This window comes from Alligator sinensis, unplaced genomic scaffold (assembly GCF_000455745.1).
Source record: "Alligator sinensis unplaced genomic scaffold, ASM45574v1 scaffold842_1, whole genome shotgun sequence".
Classification (NCBI taxonomy): domain Eukaryota; kingdom Metazoa; phylum Chordata; order Crocodylia; family Alligatoridae; genus Alligator; species Alligator sinensis.
Genome location: NW_005842295.1, coordinates 424,891 through 443,326, shown reverse-complemented (window position 1 = coordinate 443,326; position 18,436 = coordinate 424,891). Strand labels below are relative to the sequence as shown.

Genomic DNA, 18,436 nt, shown 5'->3' with positions numbered 1-18,436 from the left:
CTGCTGCTTTCTCCTTTTAAATGTAATCCAATTTCATTCTTTCCTTCACTGTTCCCTATGCTATGACCCTTATCCTTGCCTAGATTTCTGTAACTTTAGGCCCAGTCTTGGTAACCTTTGTTCACGAGTAGTTCTAATGGAGATGTGTACACACCTTATGAAGGTACTAGGTTCATGATGTACTGTATTTACTCATATACCTTTTCCCAAAAAAGTAGTCTTCCAAAATTGGGGTGCAAGTTTGAATTTTCTGATGAGAACAGCAGAAGTGTCATTTCTATTCAGGCAGGACTGAGGGAGCCAATTGAATTCATGGCTCGTTAGAATCTCTGATTACCGCTAATTGTACTTCTCTTAACAGGTGTTAAAGGCTGACTTCCCCTTTTTAATGGTCTAGATGTTCCACTAATCAAGCTATCCTTTCTTCAGCAATGCTGCTAAAGAATTTGAAATTTAGCTACTCCTGATCTCTCATCTATTTCACAGTCCTGCAGACTATTTTTAGCTCTTTTCAAAATCCTAGATCTGCTCATGCACTCCAGTCTTCATCAGCAGCTACAGTTTCAGCTTCTGGCAGAACAGCCAAGAGCTGCTGACAATTCAGCTGTGAAAGTGTTAAAACTGTAATTTTTGCCTGAACAGGAAAGGAAAGATTAGGTTCTGTCCCTGCTCTATGCTGATAACTCTGGAAAAATCTTTTCTTCATTCTCCCTTCCCAAAAGCAAAGTGCATATCTTATTTGGGGGCATGCGATATGTGAAAAAAATATGGCATATTCATCTTTTCCCACAGCAATTATTTAAACTGAATGCTATGAAATACCATAGCAAAGATAAAGCTTTCTTGGGGATATGATATACAATCTGTGTTTGTACTTCAGTGTTTAAACTTCCCTTAGGTTAAAATCCTATCATAACATTTCTTAATTTATTTTACCTTTTTGTTTGTTTCTGCCAGAACAACCTGGTGATTCTTCTCCATTTGATGAAGTCTCCTTTGATATTCTGACAGTTCTTTTTTAATTTCTCTTCCTTTTTCTTCCAGCTCCTTCTGCACCTTATCCAAACTGTTACTCAATTCTGCTTTTTCTAACGTGTTTAGATTCAGCTGAATCTGCAAACAAACATGACCATTTGGTAAATGCATTACTATAGATAGAGAAATAACTGGTACATTAAAAACTGACTTTTTATTTGGAAAAACAAATCTTTGGATGGTAAAATATACAAGGTAAAAGAAACAGTATTTATTAGGCATATAGGTATGCTGTAGTCTTAGTGCAAAAATCTTAGTACAAAACAGCAGCATATAATACCAAGATAAATTTCAAACAGGTATTTTAGCACCGAGCTGAACAAACTTAATCTCAGCAACAAAATTAGCATTAAAGTCAAAGTTTATCCCTTTAACATGACATAACTGTTTCTAGCGATAATTCTCTGACAAGTTCAGTCATTTGTCCCAGTCACCAAGAGGAAGCAACATTCTAAAGTATTAATATTGTTTTGTGACTGCACTTGGCAAGCAATTAGAAAAAAAGAAAGTTACTTCTGGATATATTTCATAAAAGTCACACTAGCTTGAAGTCTATGGCTAAACACCTATTGATACCAATGGCAATAGAAAAAGGCCCATAAGTATGTCATTTGTACATAATAGAACCAACTACAGTATATTTAAATGAAAAGAAATCTTGACTACTGTACATAAGGCTCCACTTCATATGAAGTGCAGGATTTTGAGAATGAAATAATGAGCAAGAGTCATGAACGCAAACTTTAGCTTTATCTACAGTTGAGCTGGCAAAAAGTTTTGGGTTTGTTTGTTTTTTTAAACTTGAGAAATGCCATACTTGGGCGAGTGATCTGAGATACTAATTGCAGCCACATAAATGTCTGTAACAGAAAAGCGGTGCATTTCATTCTCAGTGAAACAGTTTTCAGACATAGAATACAAGGGAAAGATAAAGAACACTGAAGATGGAATTAAATACTACATTTCTAAAAGCACCAGGGACAGAATCTCAGTTTCCTGAAGTTCTACTGAATTCAACAGATCTAAGGACAATACAGAATTATATTAGCTGAGGACCAGGCATTCAAACTAGGAAAAGTCTGCTCTTCGTGCAATAACTAACCAGGTTGTTTTCTGCCTGTTCTTGAAGATGCTGAACTTGTTCAACAAGGATATTCCTTTCGGTGGTTAATTCTTTTTGCAGTTTCATAATCTTCTCTTCACCCTTCTTTAATTTGTCTTCCAGCAAGATACTATTTTCAGTAAGTTCATTTACCTGAAAATTAAATATTATATTGTTACTTTTGAAACATGAATGTCATTGCTTCCAGAGAGCTTGAATATAGGCAGCAGACAATTTCAAAAATAAGTTCTTTAATTCTGCTTGCTAGGTCAAATCCAGCACACGTTGCTAGCAACCTAATGGTGCTACCATAAAAAAAAGCAATGCTGTGGCAAAAGTCCAATACCTAGGAATTTTTTCTCTTTCGTTCTACTTTTTTTTTTTCTCACTGGCAATTTGCCTACCCTTGAGAAATCTCTCTCCCCCTATCTCCAAGTAAACTATCCCTGAATACCCTGACATAAGAAACTTTTTTTAAAAGTTGACTTAAAAATAGGTAGCAAAAACCTAACAAAAAGTCCACAAAAGTCTTCCCATTAAATTCCATGGGCTTTGAATAGACTACAATTTTATAGCAGAAATGTGAAAAATTAAAATGCAATCACACTACAGTTTTCAGTAGCACTGTAAGCGATGAACAAACTCTTCACACACATCACCCAACAACTACGTGTATATCTGGGACGGTGATAAAAAAGCTTCAGACTTGAAAATGCACATATGCATTCTGACTAAAAACAAAGGGCAGTTCCAGAGCTGCAGTTCCAGAGCTGGCACAGAGAGATAAGGTTCTCCCAGCCCAAGCCCCACAACGATGAAGCTCAAGCTGGGAGATAAGGATCTCCCAGCCTCCGCTCCCCAATTGCAATCTCATAGCAGGGGGCTTGGACATCCCTGCTAACAAGTCAAGGAGACAGTCCCTACCCAAGCTCCGATGATGGAGTCCACCCAACAGCAGATAGCTCCTGGGGGCAGGGAGCAATCTCCTGCCCCCTGGTGGCCAGCTGACTGGGAGCAGATTTGCTCCCAGTCAGGCATCTACACGAGCACTACTGAACTGTTACTACTCATGAGTAAGTTTGCTACTTGCATTTCCAGATAGCAAATTTACTTGCAATTAGCAAGGTTTACTGCACAGTAAGCATGTGCATGTGAAGACAGTAAACTATGCTACTTCACAGTAAAGTGTCTTATGTAGATGCACCCGGTGACAACTACATAATTCTTAATTTAAAGCTGTGCTTTACTTTAATTTTGTAAGGAAATGGTAAAACCTAGGACATTTTACCCTCATTTTTATAAGACGCCTTTACATTAATTTCATTTGTCTCACCTTTTCAAGAAAAGCAGTTTTTTCAGATCGTGTAGATTCCAACTCCTTCTCAAGGTCTTTATAAGATATTTTTAGATTTTCTAAGGCAGACTGCCAAGTCTCAGTGTTGGACAGATTTTGAACCTTTGGTATTAATTCAGCCATCAAATTCTGCAGCCCTTCTTTTTCCTCCTTCCAGTGTTCATGTTCACTTTCCAAATGTAAAAGCTGTATGGAGAGCTGCTCTGCATCTTTTATTTGATTTTGAAGTGTAACATTTTCTTGGATCTTCTCAGTCAGCTTTTGCTTGTAGGTTGCAAGTTTCTGAACAAGTGTTTTCACTGATTGCTCTAATTTGGCACTGAAGGTTTCCGTTTCCTGAAGTTCCTCCAGTAATTGTGTTTTATCATCATATTCAAGGCATCCAACTTCATTAATTATGTCTAATCCTTTTGCCTCACAGACTTCTTGCTCATTATAAGAAAGCCTTGCATCCTTCAGCTGAGATATGACCAACAGCACAACATTTTGCAACTCTCTCATTTTAATATTTTCTTTTTCCTTTATTTCTAGCAGTTTTACAACGGTGGAATTAGAAGATTCTAATTCAAATATTTTTTCTTGTTTTTCTTTTAGTTCTTTAACCAAACCTTCTTTTTCTGCCTGGATGTCAGTAATTTCTAATTCTAAAGTTTTCAATTTTTGATCTCTCTCTTCCATCTCAGTGTTTAAAGTTTCCACCTCTACTTTAGCAGTGTCTGCTTGAAGAATTGCATCTTCCAGATTGTCTTCTGATATCTGCAATTCTCTTTCAAGCTTCTCAACTTTGTCCAGAAGAGAGTCTCTTTTCCATTCACACTCTCTCAGTTTTTCAGCCACATGGCGTTTTTTCTTTTCATCAGATTCTATTTTTATTTTCAATTTCTCAATTCCACATCGCATTTGATCTACCTCCTCTTGTGCCGAGTTGAGCCTAGCAGCAAGTTCATGTTTCTCAGTTAATAAGCCTTCCAAAGATTTGGAAAGCTTTGACTTTTCCATTTCTGATGCACTTAACTGAGTCTGCAACATTTCAGACTCTTTTAGAATCAATTCTTTTTCCTCATTCAGATGTCCAGTTAGACTTTGCAACTTTTGTTCTTCTAATGCTAGAACCTCTGTATTTTTTTCCAACTGCTGCAGAAGACAGTCTTTTTCCTTTGTTAAATGACTTACATTGGACTTTTCAGTCTGAAGTAGTTTTGTTAGTGTCTTCACTTCAGCCTCCAAGATCCTAATAAATTCAGTAGAATCTATTTTATTTGATTCTAGCTCTTTCGTTTTTTCTTGCAGTTTCTGATACACTTGATCTAATTTCTCTTTGTTTTCCCTCAAAATACTTAGCTCTTCACTAAGCTGGTTTCTCTCAGCTGTGATGACAGCAAGTTGTTCTTGAAGACCAGACATAATTTTCAGTTTATTTTTACTGTCTCTTTCTAATTGCTGATTTTTTGTCTGGAGCACCTCAATGTCACCTTCTAAGGCCAGAGCATGGTTCTCAACATTAGCTCTCTCAGATTTAGTCCTTTTCAATTCATTTTCTGTTTCAAGGAACTTTTCCTGCCACTCTCCTTTGGTCTTTTCTAAATCATCTAGCATGTCTGTCACATCAGAAAGTCTAATTTTGTACATTTCTATGTCAGACCTTACTTTTTCAAGTTCTTTTTCTAGAGTCGTCCCTCTACAAGATAGTTGCTGCTTATCAAAAGCAGCAGATTCAAGTTTTTCTTTTAAGTCACGTTGTTCTTTTTCAAGGGCTAGAACTGTTTTTTCTAGTTCTGTACAAACACTTATCTTTGCAGTAAGCTCCATCTCCTTTAAATCCAACCTTGAGTTTAATTCTTTGATTTCAAATAGCAGCACATCAGCTTTTTCATTGCTTCCTTGTATTCCATGGAGCAGCTTCAAGTTTTCCTCAGACTTCTGAGTTACCTGTTGCTGAAGAGTTTCAATGGCTACTCCATTTTCCAAGAAATCCACAGCAGTTTCAGATAAAACGTGACTAGAAAATGACAAATCACTTGTTTTGTTTGAAAGGTTTGTGTTTTTGTCTGACATATAGCTATAGTCTCTCTCTGAAGTAAGTTTCTCCGAATGCTTTTCTGTTGATCTTGTTTCAGTAATCTCAGTTACTTTTCCACATTCAGCAATGTCTTCTATAGCAATTTGCTCACAGTGTCTTATGTCAGGTGTATCACTTTCATGTGTCACGTTTTCACTGGGCAAACTATCCACTTTTAGTTGTTGCAAGCCATTTTCTTCTTCAGGAGGCACCTGTAGAAGTCAGTAAAAAAACAAAAAAACACAAAAAATGAATCTAGAAAGACAAATTTATTACTTGATGGTCTTCTGCTAGCTCCTTTTCCCTCATTTACAACAAATGGGTAGGAAAAAACCAACCAGAAAAATCTATAGAAAATGAAGGAAGTCCAGTATTTTTGCTGGAGGCCCTAACTAAACTCCACTTATCAAATTGGGTCACAAAGAAGCTGATCTAAAGCTGTAGGGACATTCTAGCATTAACATTAAGAAACCCTGGAATTATATTAACTAATTTTACCTCTCCTATTAGAAAAAACAAAGGAATTCTCTACTAATGAAGTTTTGCTCATTTATTGATTGGGGTAACGGTACTTATGAGTAGGGCTGTGAACTTAACAGAAATTCTATTGGAGAAATTGGGCTTACAAATGCAAGTGGTGCCTCAGGCCTTGAAGTGCTAGCAAAAAGCAAAGCAAAGCAGCCTGTGTAAATCATTAGCTCCTAAACATTTAAGTTAAAGAAAAACTGGCCCAAGACAAGTCTGTATAAACTAGCCATTAATACCAGAAATTAGAAAAAACCATTATAGCAACCAGGTTCTGGGACAGCCTTCCAATGAGAGTAGGGGACTAAATACTTTTAAAAGGAAGGAGCTATATGAAGGTTGTGCTTGAGATACTCAGCAGATTTTTAAGATTTCAAGTGTTCAGCCTGAATTAAGAACCAGTGGGTAGGACAAGTTAGATTTCATCTAGCAACAAGCCATTCTGCTTGTTGAAAGGGAAGTTGAAAGTAGTTCTTGGTGCCCTCTCATGAGAAATGAGGGAATGGGGCATGTGCCATTAAAAGATACTGCTGGTTTCATACATAAGGTGCACGCACACCTAAAGGGGAGCCCAAACTACCACATACTTGGAGTGCAAAAAAAAAAAAGATAATACAAAAAGATAATATAAAATACTAAAATCCAAAATAGGGCAAACCTTTACTTATCTATAATTCATTATTTTTTATTTTTCTGGACTGTAGCTAAGGAACCAAAGATAAAGTTGCACATTTCCATATCTCAATTGAAACTGCATTAATGATATAGAGAAAATACTTTTAAATAGTTTTCATTTTTCATAAGTAGGGACCTACCAAAAATAAGGATTTTACAAAATCTGGCATTGCCCACAAAATCTGCAGGAAAAAAAAAAAAAACCTCATTGAAAATAAAATGCTGGCTCCCCAGAAGGAGCCAGCCACCTTCATCATGCCATGGCCTAGCTGTGCAGCCCACCAGAGAGGATTAGCGGGGATGCTCACATGACAGGCAGCCCAAGATGGCTGCCATCCCCACCGCTGACTGGCTGCAAGGGCTGTCCATCATAAGGCCCTGCCCCTCTCCAGTCAACATCAAGGGCAAAGCCATATGATGAACAGACCTCACAGCTAATAAGTGGTGAGGGGCAGGGCTACCAGGGCTCCTTGGCTAATCAGAGACATGGGAGCCCCACTGCACTCCGCCCATGAAAAAGGCTGCCAGGCCTGCATTTTCCTCATGAAACCAGCTGGCAGTCGCCTCGAATTTGGTAGGTTCCTATTAATAAGCAAGCCTGTTTTGGCTTGTACCATAAATCCAATGACATACATCACACTGATTTGTATGAGAGTCATTACTTACATCTTCAACGTCTACGCACAGCAGTGAACGAGAACTTAAATCAAGGCCTTGTAGTTGGAGTCTTGCCACTTCAAGCTGTAGAAACAAATTCTCAGTCTGTTTCTTCTCCGCTGCCAGTTTATATTCCATCTCCATGGTTACACTATTGAGTTTTTGCTGCCACTGATCATTGTCTGAAATATTTTGCTTTTTGAGGTCATCTATTTCTTTCCTTTCAGAAAGGATTATTTGCTTTAGTTCTTGTATCTCTTCATTTTTCATATTTTCTTGAGAGCAAAATTGGTCTTCAAACATCTTGATGGACTTTTCGTATGTCTGACACAGTGTCTGAAGCTCTTCAATTTTACTGTTCAGATGTGATTTTGTAGATGTAATGCTGTCTTGCTGTGCAATACATTCCAAAGCACGATCATAAGGCTCTTCAACTAAACTAATTTCTGTTGTATCCCCTAAAACAGATTCTTTGGAGCTATTCAGAGGAGTTGTGTCTTCAGACTTTTTGTACATAAGATTGTCAAAAGAAGAACTCACAAAACTTTCTTCTGCAAAATGGGAGATTTCATTAAGACCCAATGGAGAAAAGATGTGCTTGGTGCCAACTGATTTAAACTCGCCACTGTTTTGGAGAGGAGTCACCTGCACTAAATCAGTATTAACTTTGTTCAGACTTGTTGACAAAGCAGAATTTTCTGCTTTAAGTGTTTCAATACAAGACTGCAGCTCAGATATTTGAGAGATTGTCTTACAGTGCTGCTCATGTAGAATTTTATGCTGGTTTTGCAAATAGAAAAGTTTTTCCTTTATTTCAACAAAGTGTATTTTAACTTCTTTTTCAGATAATTTTAAAAATTCATAATCATAGTTCAGTCCAACATTGCATTCCAGAGATTTGCATGACACTGGCTCATTAAACTGTATTTCTGATCTATCTTCATCATTTTGATCCATAAACTCATCAGGAAAAATAGCTTTTTCTTCTTTTAATATTTTAACTTCATTCACTAATTGTCCTACCTCGGCCATTTTAGCAGTAGTTGCTACAGATTCAGTTTTTGATTCATTGTGTTCAGTTGTTAAGGCTAACTTTTCAATCTGCACCTTTTCACACATTTTCTCCAATTCATTTATTCTATTTACTATCATCTGCCAAGAAGATACTAGTTGAACATCATCATTCTGGCTTGATGTTAACTCATGAAGACCTGAAAAACAGTTTTCATCCAGTCCCTTTTTATAATGGTACTGGGAAACAACATCACCATTAAAATCCTCTGAATGTTCATTTGTATTCATCACTATAAGCTTAGCATCTGGAGTTTCTAGTTTTTCTTTAATAATTTCTAATTCTTGCAGCATCCCCTCTTTTTCCTTCTCACTTGCTTCAAGTTTTATCTCTGAACTTTTCAAAGCAGCCTCCAGTTGCATTACCTGTGTCTTGTAGTTTTCTACAGAGACTTCTTTGTCCTCAAGATCCATCTGTAGCAGCTCAAGCTTAACTTGACATTTATTCAGGTCTCTCTCTTTTTCTTCCGCAGACTCTTTCAACTGTTCATAATTAGCTTTTGAGAGAAGGCCTAAATTACATATTTGATGTTCATTCTTTGTTTCTATTGCCTTGATTAGTTCCTCTCTCTCTTGATGCAGGATATTATATTGTTCTTGCACTTTATTTTGTTCTGCCCTGACATGTAATATCTCCTTTCTTAGACAGTCACGCTCAACTGAAGATGCATTTTGGATATGGGAAAACTCTGATTGTAGTTTCTCAAGTTCCTGAATCAAATCTCTATTTTTTTCCTCTGATAACTTTAGCCTCGATAAAACTTCTTTGTGTTCATTAATAAGCTGTTTATCTTCTTCTATTTCTGATTTTCTCTCCTCAAAGTTGTTTGTTTGAAGTCTTAAAATACTTTCTATGTTGGCATTCTTTTCTTCTACTGATTGGTATTTTCTTTGTAGAACTGTAAGTTCTCTTTCAATTTCTTCATATCTTTTTTCAAGTGACAGTTGTTCCTCTTTATGTTTTTTGGACATGTCAGAAATTATTTCTTCTCTTTCCTTTAAATTATTAGAAATATGTGCATGTGCTTTTAGAAGATCTACTTTTTCTTCTTCTAAAGTAGTGTTAATGCCCTGAAGGGTTGCTTTTTTTTCAATCAGACCATCAATTTCTTCTTTATATAAGCAAATCGTTGTAGACATGTCCTTTTTCTCTGAATTCCATGTTTCAGACATAAGTTGTAATTGCCTTACTGATTCCTCAAGCATTTGCTTATTTATTTTTAAATCCTGAATCTCTGCTTGCTGAGTTTCTAATTCTTTATTCAAATTTAGGAATTCCTTGTCCTTGTCTTCAAGAGCAGCTAATATTTTACATACAAAATCCTGGCGAGCAGATACATCCTCTTGCAAATTACTAATATGTTGCTTAGTCTCGGTCACAAAACTTCCATGAATCTGTTCTACTTCAAACAGCCTTTTTTCTGTCTGACCCTTGATTTGTATCAATTCTTCATACTGTTTCTGTAAATCTGAATTCAACTGCTTTTGAGCCATTAATGAAGTCTCAAGAGAAGATATCTGATGTTGTAAAACAGTCACATCCTGTTGACTGTTTTTTCCTGTTCCTAGTGCAACTTTTGTAAAATGATTTTCTTGATCTTCAGTGCTTGCTCCAGGCTCTTTTGTTGATGCAGTGGCATTGCTCACTGCAATTTGTCTGTCATCTAAAACAGTTTCACAATCATTTTGTGAATATACTTCTCTGTCTTCTGTCACTTCAGAAATATCTTCTGATTTTACAGAACAGATTCTGTCATACTTAACAACTAACTCTTGATAACATTGATCCTTTTCCACTGCTTTATTTTCTGTCAACTGGAGCCTTTGTCCAAGAATGTCAATTTGGTTGGTGAGCTCTGTTATTTTCCAAGTCATATTTTCTATTTCTTTCTTATATTTTTGCTCTGAACAGTCTGCTTTTTGCTGAAGTTCATCATAGGCTTTTTTCTGTGCCTCTAATGTTGCACTCTTACATTCTACAGTCTCTCTGAGATTTTTAATTTCTATACTATACTTTTCATTTTCTATTTCCATGTTTCTGACTCTCTCACAGGTTTCATGACTTTTAACTTGTTGATTTTTGAGAGAAGTTTCCAAGTGATTAATTTTGTTTAGCAAGCCTTCTCTCTCAGACTCTAGATGATTCACAAGCTGTTCATTTTCAGTTTTCCACTGAGAAAAAGTGATAATCTCCTTTCTTATTTCTTCACATTCTCTCTTCTTCACCCCAAGGACCTTCTGTAAATCTCCTGTTTCTTTTTCCATTTTGCCTATTTTATTGTTTAATTCTTTAATGTGATTTTCTCTTTGTATAAGCAAGTCTTGAACAGATTCTTGCTGCTTTTCCATGTCAGCTATTACTAATTTCAGTTTCTCCAAAGTTACAGAACTATCTTGCTTGTCTAATTTTTCTTGGAGCAATTTTAGCTCTGCTTCCTGAGAGAGATTTTTATCTAGAACATTGAAAAAAAAATATTAAAAGGTTAATCTAAAGAAAATAAATTATTCTATCAACTAGGTATTACTCTTTTTATAATTTAGAATAATGAAAAAATGTTCTAATATTTAAGAATATAATTCAAATGTCCCTGTGTCTTTTGAAACCTTTACTTTCGTATTATTCAACTGCATAGATTGGACACTTTTGTAATTAGCTAAACATGCTTTATATAAAAACACTGTCATGATAGAGTAACAGAAAGAACACACCACAGCTAATTCTTCACTTCACAGTTGTAACTCTGTTGCCTCTAAATCTCATTTCCAATGCTCTAACCTCAAGAAGGGATAACCATACTAATGACTACTGGAAGAATTTTAGTGGCCTTCTTATCCATTTTCCAGCCTTTAAAACTAAAATACATCAAACCAATCAAAATGTTTGGTGGACCCAATTACCTCCTCCTCTTAATATTGCCTCATAACAGAGGAATTTCCTGTATTACTAAATAAATACTATTGAACACCAGTAATTTACTGTATAAAACAGAAAATATTTTCCTACAAGACAAATAAAATTGTCAATCTTCCATTCAATAAACTTCTTTAATGACTCAGTAGATGCAACTAAATTATATTTAGTAAATTTGTAGATGACACCAAGCTGGGTAGAGCAGAAGACACTTTATAGGACAGTCATAGGGTGTGGAGAGACATAATCCTTAGAACATTCTAAATAAGCTTTAAACCCCAAGGCCATGTCCATACAAGTGCGGCTCTGCAGTATGTGGCACTGCAGACAGGTCTGGACATCTAGGCATTCCCCACACTGCTACCTTGCAGCATGGGGGGATATTTTGACCCCGGGAAATACACCAGGGTCAAAAAAAAAAAAATCGATGTGGAAAAAAAGTAGGGTGGTGCACATGGCAGCAGCACATGCCACCCAAAACCAGAGCCTGGCCAACCAGAGCCACACTCCAGCTGCCGGCCAGCCTTCCAGCTGCAGCAGTGCCATGGCTGCAGCTTTCCCAGCCCTCAGGTAAGGCTGCTCAGGCCAGCACAATTGCTGGCCCCAGCTAACCCTACCCCACCAGGGGTAATCTGCCACATGCCAGAGTGCTCATGGTACAGGCTTTCCCCAGGGACAAGTAGTAGCGGCACAAAGTGTGCTGCTGCTACTTGTTCCTGGGGAACCAAGTGTCTGTGCTCTTCTGGACACGGCCCAAGAGTCTAGACGTGCATGCCACTTAAGACTGGTTTAAACTTCCTGGAATCTCTCAAAAGAATACCAGCAAAAAAGGGTACTATTTTGAGGCAGTCCTCCATGAGCCAGTCCAATGTTACATAGGAACATAGAGCATTCTGTGCCTACTGTCTGGTTAGTCCTCCAGGTATCCCACACTACACTGTTCTTCACTCCCCTACTCCACCCCCACCCCCAAATGCATGCAGGACAAGGGGTTGCTGTGGAACACAACCAGGACTCTTGTGCAAACAGAAAGTGGGGAAGCAAAGCATTCATGTCAGTTTGATTCTGTGCTGAAGACACTTGATCTCCAGGGCAGGGTATGAAAAGCTGCAGAGATCTTAGGGCCCCGGAGCACTAAGCCCTCCAGGAAATGCAAGCAGGGGGCCACACATCTGTCACAGCACCTAGCACCCCCTCCACTCCCATTCTTCCACTACCCCAAATGCCTTGGAACCTCCTCCTTCCCCTCCCCAGTCCCTCCACAACTGTACATTCCTAGTCAGGGTACCACCACTTAGATTTTGTAAAATACAATCACATTCTTCATTGAAGACAATCAGTCCTTTTTATTTTTTTATTTTTTTTGAGAAGGAGGAGCTGAAATTGCAATTGTAGGCCATGATATCCTCCTCTTTCTTGGGGACCAGCCAAATCCAGGTCTTCCTCCCCCCTCTGCTGGAATCCTAGGGAAAATTCAGACACTGGAAGGATTGATGGCCTGGATAACTCTATCACCCCTCAGTGCAATCACTAAAAGGTGATTTAGAACTCTTAGCATGGTACATGCAGACACTTCTGTCTGGGGACAAACGTGAACAAGTTCATCAGTGGGCACTTGTACATGTGCATATTAATGTGCAGCAATAAACTCCAGGGCATATCATGTTGAAGTTTATTGCTCCTAGGTTACACGTTTATTGGTCCTAGGTGCCATGTTTACATGTGCACCCAGGACCATAGCACATTGACTGGGTCAGAGCAGCCCTGGCTGGCAGGGAACCCAGGGAGGTCAGTGTGCCAGTCCGGGGCTGCTCCAACTTGACTCAACATGCTGCAGAGCCACTGGCTGGGGCACAAGGGTGTTTCAGTGTGGGGCTAGCCAACAGGGAGCCCCCACACTGAAGCACCCACATGCTGCAGCCAGCTCCATAAGCATCTATACATGTGGTGTTGCACATGAAAAAACTCTGTAGCAGGATAATAATTGTATTTACAAGTACTAATCTGCTGTAGTTTATTAGTTTCCTGTGGTCTAATAGGGCCACACATAGACACCGATACATTTACTGCAGAGCTAATTAGGCAACTCAGCAGTAAATGTTTCATATAGATGCATCCAGTGACATTCCTGGAACAGGTTAAGCACTGTCTGTCCACACCCTTAAAATCTATAAGTAAAAGATAAACCAGAGCGTTTCTGGGATGGTTTAGCTAATTATGCAGGGTGGTGGACTGAGATCCTGAGGTCCCTACCAATGTTTAGTTGTTGATTTGCAGCCTAAACATACTCATCTTCAATGTTCTTCTCTGCCAGAGAAATTCTATGATACACTGGTTAAGTCATTAATCTCTCCATGCTTCAGTTATCCATCAATAAGATAGAGATAACAGTAATACTCCACTACTTCATTGGCATGAAGCTAGCATAAATAAACTAAAGTCTAGAATGCGAATTAATAATAAAGGTCATAAATGCCACTTAAGTACCAGAGATTTAGATTATTTTATAAAAACCCCAAATATGTACAGTCCTCAACTTATGACATTACAAGTTCTGTCGAACAGCACTTTCGACATTTGTAAATTGACACCCTGTTTCGAGGTTCCGATGCCAGTTTTGCCTTTACAATGCTGGACACAGCTGTGTCCAGCTGGTAAGTCTGCTGTGGTGGGGGGGGAGAGGGAAGGGAAGAGGCATGGGAAGGCAGATCAGTGCCTCCGCAGTGAGGGAAGGATTGCGGCTGGGGTGGCTCCCGCTGCTGCACACCACAAGTCCAGGAGGGCATGGGCGGAGGGGTGTGCCAAGCAAAAGGCACTTGAGCAGCCCTGGCCCTAGCCGCCCCACACAGATCTGGAGCACATGTCCTGCCGCAGCTTGCCAGGGCGGAGTGAAACTGCAGCTCGTCCAGGAGGTGTGGGGAGGCTGCACAAGCAATGGCAGGGCACAGCCCTCACTCCCAGTGCCTTCCACCCGGAGCGACCCACGCCTGCATCACACACCCTCAGCCCCACTGCCCCAGCTGAACAAGCGGCAGCAGGGCAGAGTCCCTGCTCCCAGCACCTTCTGCCTTACTAAGGGGGCAGCAGCAGGGGAGCAGCCAGACAAGCTGTAAATTCTCCCATGGCCGCTCACAGCCCCTGCTCCCAGCACCACTGGAGCATAGCCTGGCACTGCTCGCCTCGCAGTGGGGTGAGCAGCCGGATGAGCTGCAGCTTCTCCCATGACCGCCCATAGCCCCTAGAATGCAGCCCAGCACTGCCAGCATCTCTGCCAGGGTAGCAGTGGGATGAGCCATGGCTTTGCTCCGAGGGCTACGGGCTCTTAATCATTTGACTAGAGAATCAAGAAAAACTCCGTGGTTCCTGTGAGTTTAGGTATCATTCAAGAGTAAGCTAGGAGTCTTTATGATGAACAGCAGAAAGTGGCAGAGGAAGAAGATGCATCCACTGTTGAAGAGACTCCTCCTCATAAAGTCTTGACAACAAAGTTGGCTGAGGCATTTCAACATTTGGAAGCTGCCGTTCCTCAAACAGGGACATATAACCCTGACATTGAACACAGTGCATCAGTGAGTAGGGGAATATTTAACGTGTACAGCTGCTACAGAGAAATTGACAAGCAAAAGAAGAGAACATCTGTCCAAACTCCCTTGGACACTTCCTTAAACAAAGCAGGCAAGACTCCAGCAAAACCTGTAGCCAAGACTCCTAAGACTCCAGCCAAGAACCCTTCAAAAAGTCCAGCAGTCACCTCAAAGAAGTCCTTCTAAATCAATGATTGCGATTTATAATATAAATACATTAATGTAGCTATATTACTCATTTATAATTGATTGAGTACAAAATTCTGGGTTATTTTTGGTGAAAATAGGGTACCAGGCCTTGGTTCACGAACAAATCCCCCATTTATAATTTTGTTTCCTATGGGAAAACTAGTTCCAAGTTACGTTTCGACTTAAGACGCAGCTTTCAGGAACCAATTGGGTGTCTCAAGTCCAAGGACTGCCTGTAATGGAATTAAATTAACAGTAACAAAGTTCAGCATGACAGAGCTCATACACAAACATTTTCTCACCTTTTTGTCCATAATTATTCTCCCTAGGAAACTGAGATTACACTACCATTTTAAATCTTCCTCAAGCTCCATACAGAAGCAATGGTTTGCAACAAGTTTTCAATAAATTGAAACATCTAACTCACTTTTCATCTCTTCAGCAAAATTCTGGCTCTGCTTTAAAAATTGCTTTGCTGTTTTTAGTTCTTCTTCCAGCTGGTGGATCTCTCGCAACTTTTGATCAAACTGGCAATTAAGGATTTTTTTTTCCTTTTTCACTTCCTAAAACAAAACATTAGTTACAAAATCAAATCATGAATGAATTACCAAAAATCTGATTGATTCCATAAAGTTATTCAGAAAAGACAGCTGTGATTTGGTATGCAATCTGTTTACCACCCTGGAAAGAAACTAGGCCTCGATTTCTAAGTGTTTCTTGGGAACAAAAATTGTACCAAATGGAATAGATTAGCACATCCTCTATAACCAGCTATTGCCAATTTCCTGTGGCCTAACCCGAGCAGATCTCAATATAAGAACGATACAGTGAGATAAAGTGACTTATCCAGAACCAAAGATAGAGTCCATTTCAGAGACAGTATCAGAAATTTCCAATTCCACATCCTGTGCTCAGGTCAACCATCTCTTGGGATGGATATCTAAAATACATAACATTATTCTTCCTGCTAAACAACATGCAACTGCTTTGGATGTAAAGAGTTAATAAGACTTGGATGTGTCTGTTAGTTCAAGGTGGCATGCTTTCTGTTGATTTTTCTCCAAAAAAACCTTAAGAAAAGTAAAAAGTATCCAAACAACTAAATTCCAAGTTGCTTCTGAAGTCCAAACTCCTTTCTCCCCAAACTCTTGATCAGCTGAACAACAGATGGCATAGCACTGGCAGGGCTCATCTGGAAGTAAGCCCCCAATTATTCATCTAGTTACTAACAGCAGATGGGCACCAGAGCATAGAAGCCAAGTTCAAGAAAAAGGAGGGCATGTATAGGGGGAAAAAAGTTCAAAACCTCCTGGCAGAATAGGTTTTTAATTTGTAACTATTTAAACAAGTCAACCTAGGACAGTAATTGAAAGTGTTCCTCTACACTCATAGCCTCCAAACCTGAAAATTCAACTGGTATGTCAATCACTCGAAAAACACACAGGTTTTCAGGAATATTTACTAGAAATTTTGATATACAATGAGTTTTAAAACAGGATAAATTTTGAGCTTTTTGATTTTGCAATAGCGTGCGCTGATTTCTACTCGCAAGTCAGTACACAAAACGAGCACTAGCAAATCCCCATTTTTCTACCAGTTCCTCTTCAACCAAGTTTAAGGTGTTTAGATAGCTGAAAGGCCCAACCCTCTTCTCCTGCAGCTTGATGCAAGGAGCTCTGACTAAGAAGCATTCAGGAAAAACTTGGAAATCATAACCTCACATAGCTGAACAAATCTTAAGTATTGAAGACAGTCCATGAATAGCCAAAAAATAACAAGTCATCTTTTCTCTAGGTATTTCCAGGGCACTGATATAATGGGTTAAACCCACTAAAATGATGAAGCAGATAAAATTACTTCATTCAAAAAATGAAAATTGTTTTTCATCTTGAAGAGAAGGGAAAGGAGAAGGGAAAGACATACTAGTACTACTTCCCAGAAGTTACTCCTTAGTACCCGAGTTGCTTAGGTACAACATGGCTACAAGCAATTCTAACCCAGACAGGCATGCACCATCTAATGCCACCACCTCCAGAAACTGTCACCGATCTGCTTTAAGTGTGGCTTATCAGAAAGGAAAATGATGGGCTAGAACAGAGGTCTTCACCTTACAACTTGCTGGCCAGAAAAACATGGTCTTCAGCAGCATTTGGTAGCAGGGGGCTTTGCCCACTCCATGCTGTACCACAGGTAGGGGGGCTTCACCCATGCTACAGGCAGCTGAGCAGCAGAGAGAAGCAAGGATGAGAAGAAATGATGACCAGGTCCTAATGCCAGCCTGCCTTGTAGGGCATTTCAGAAAACATTGCTGACTCCTGTGCTAGAACATCCTTGAGTCCCTGTCACTGCAAAGTACAGAATTCCTTGAATTAAACATTAGGGCTGTGTGAAACAGCACCATTACAGTTCGGCTTCCATTTCGGCAGGATAGTGTTTCATTTAGTTTCAAAAGCACTGTTCCATTTCATTTTGTCAAAACTGTTTCGACGTTTCGCGCATAGGCTATAATGGGGAAGCACAAAGCTACCTATAACTGTCATTTCTTGCCTGACTCATATGAAACTTGCAGGGATAGTAGCCCCCTCTAAGGCCACGAAGCCTGCCTAGTTTCAAGGAGATTGGTGCAGGGGTTTTTGGGAAACTGCACCGCAAGCTGCTGACCTCAAGCAAAACTCATGTCACTTGCTGGCAGCAGCAGCCTCCTGTCATTCTGTGTGTAGATCTGGGGCCCCTCACCGCCAGGAGGGCTCTGGGGCTGAAGGAGTCACTCAGAGTGCAGCCCAGTGGCAGGACATGGGGGAGAGCCAGTGGTGGAGCCGCTCAGAGCACAGCCCTGGCCAGTGGCTCTCCCTCGCCTCCCGTCACTGGGCTCAACTCCATGGGGCTGTGGAGCCTCCAGCCGCCAGACTGTGCTCACCAGGGCTGCGCTCCAAGAGGCTTCTCCAGCCTCATGGAGCTCAGCCCGGTGGCAGAGCCAGTGGTAAACCACTGGGAGCGCAGCCCTTGGTCCAAGCGCAAACCTGGCCAGCAGCTCTGCCCCACCTCCCACCACTGGGCTCAGCTCCATGGGGCTGGCGGAGCTGGCTGGAGTGCAGCTGGGTGGCAGGTGAGGGAGAGCCAGGGCTGCACTCTGAATGGCTCCACCAGCCCCACAGAGCTCTACCTCACAACCCTTTGTGGGGTGCAGGCCCCCAGATCTGCACATGGGATGACAGGAGGCTGCCATTGTTGCCTGGGGCCAGCAGCAGCAGGCGTCCTCCCGGCGGGGGGAGCA

The 18,436-nt window shown here is 40.1% G+C and overlaps 1 protein-coding gene across 2 annotated transcripts in view; it reads right to left on the bottom strand.

Moving 5' to 3' along the window:
- Positions 1-18,436, bottom strand: part of CENPF (centromere protein F) — a 56,117-nt gene that overhangs the window by 14,710 nt on the left and 22,971 nt on the right. For both annotated transcript variants that reach the window (XM_006028193.3, XM_025209572.1), the window contains exons 12-16: positions 15,590-15,725; positions 7,417-10,931; positions 3,471-5,762; positions 2,138-2,290; positions 937-1,113 (exon numbers count right to left, since the gene is read on the bottom strand). In XM_006028193.3, coding sequence (XP_006028255.1) covers positions 937-1,113; positions 2,138-2,290; positions 3,471-5,762; positions 7,417-10,931; positions 15,590-15,725 — 6,273 coding nt within the window. The remainder of the gene's footprint in view (positions 1-936; positions 1,114-2,137; positions 2,291-3,470; positions 5,763-7,416; positions 10,932-15,589; positions 15,726-18,436) is intronic.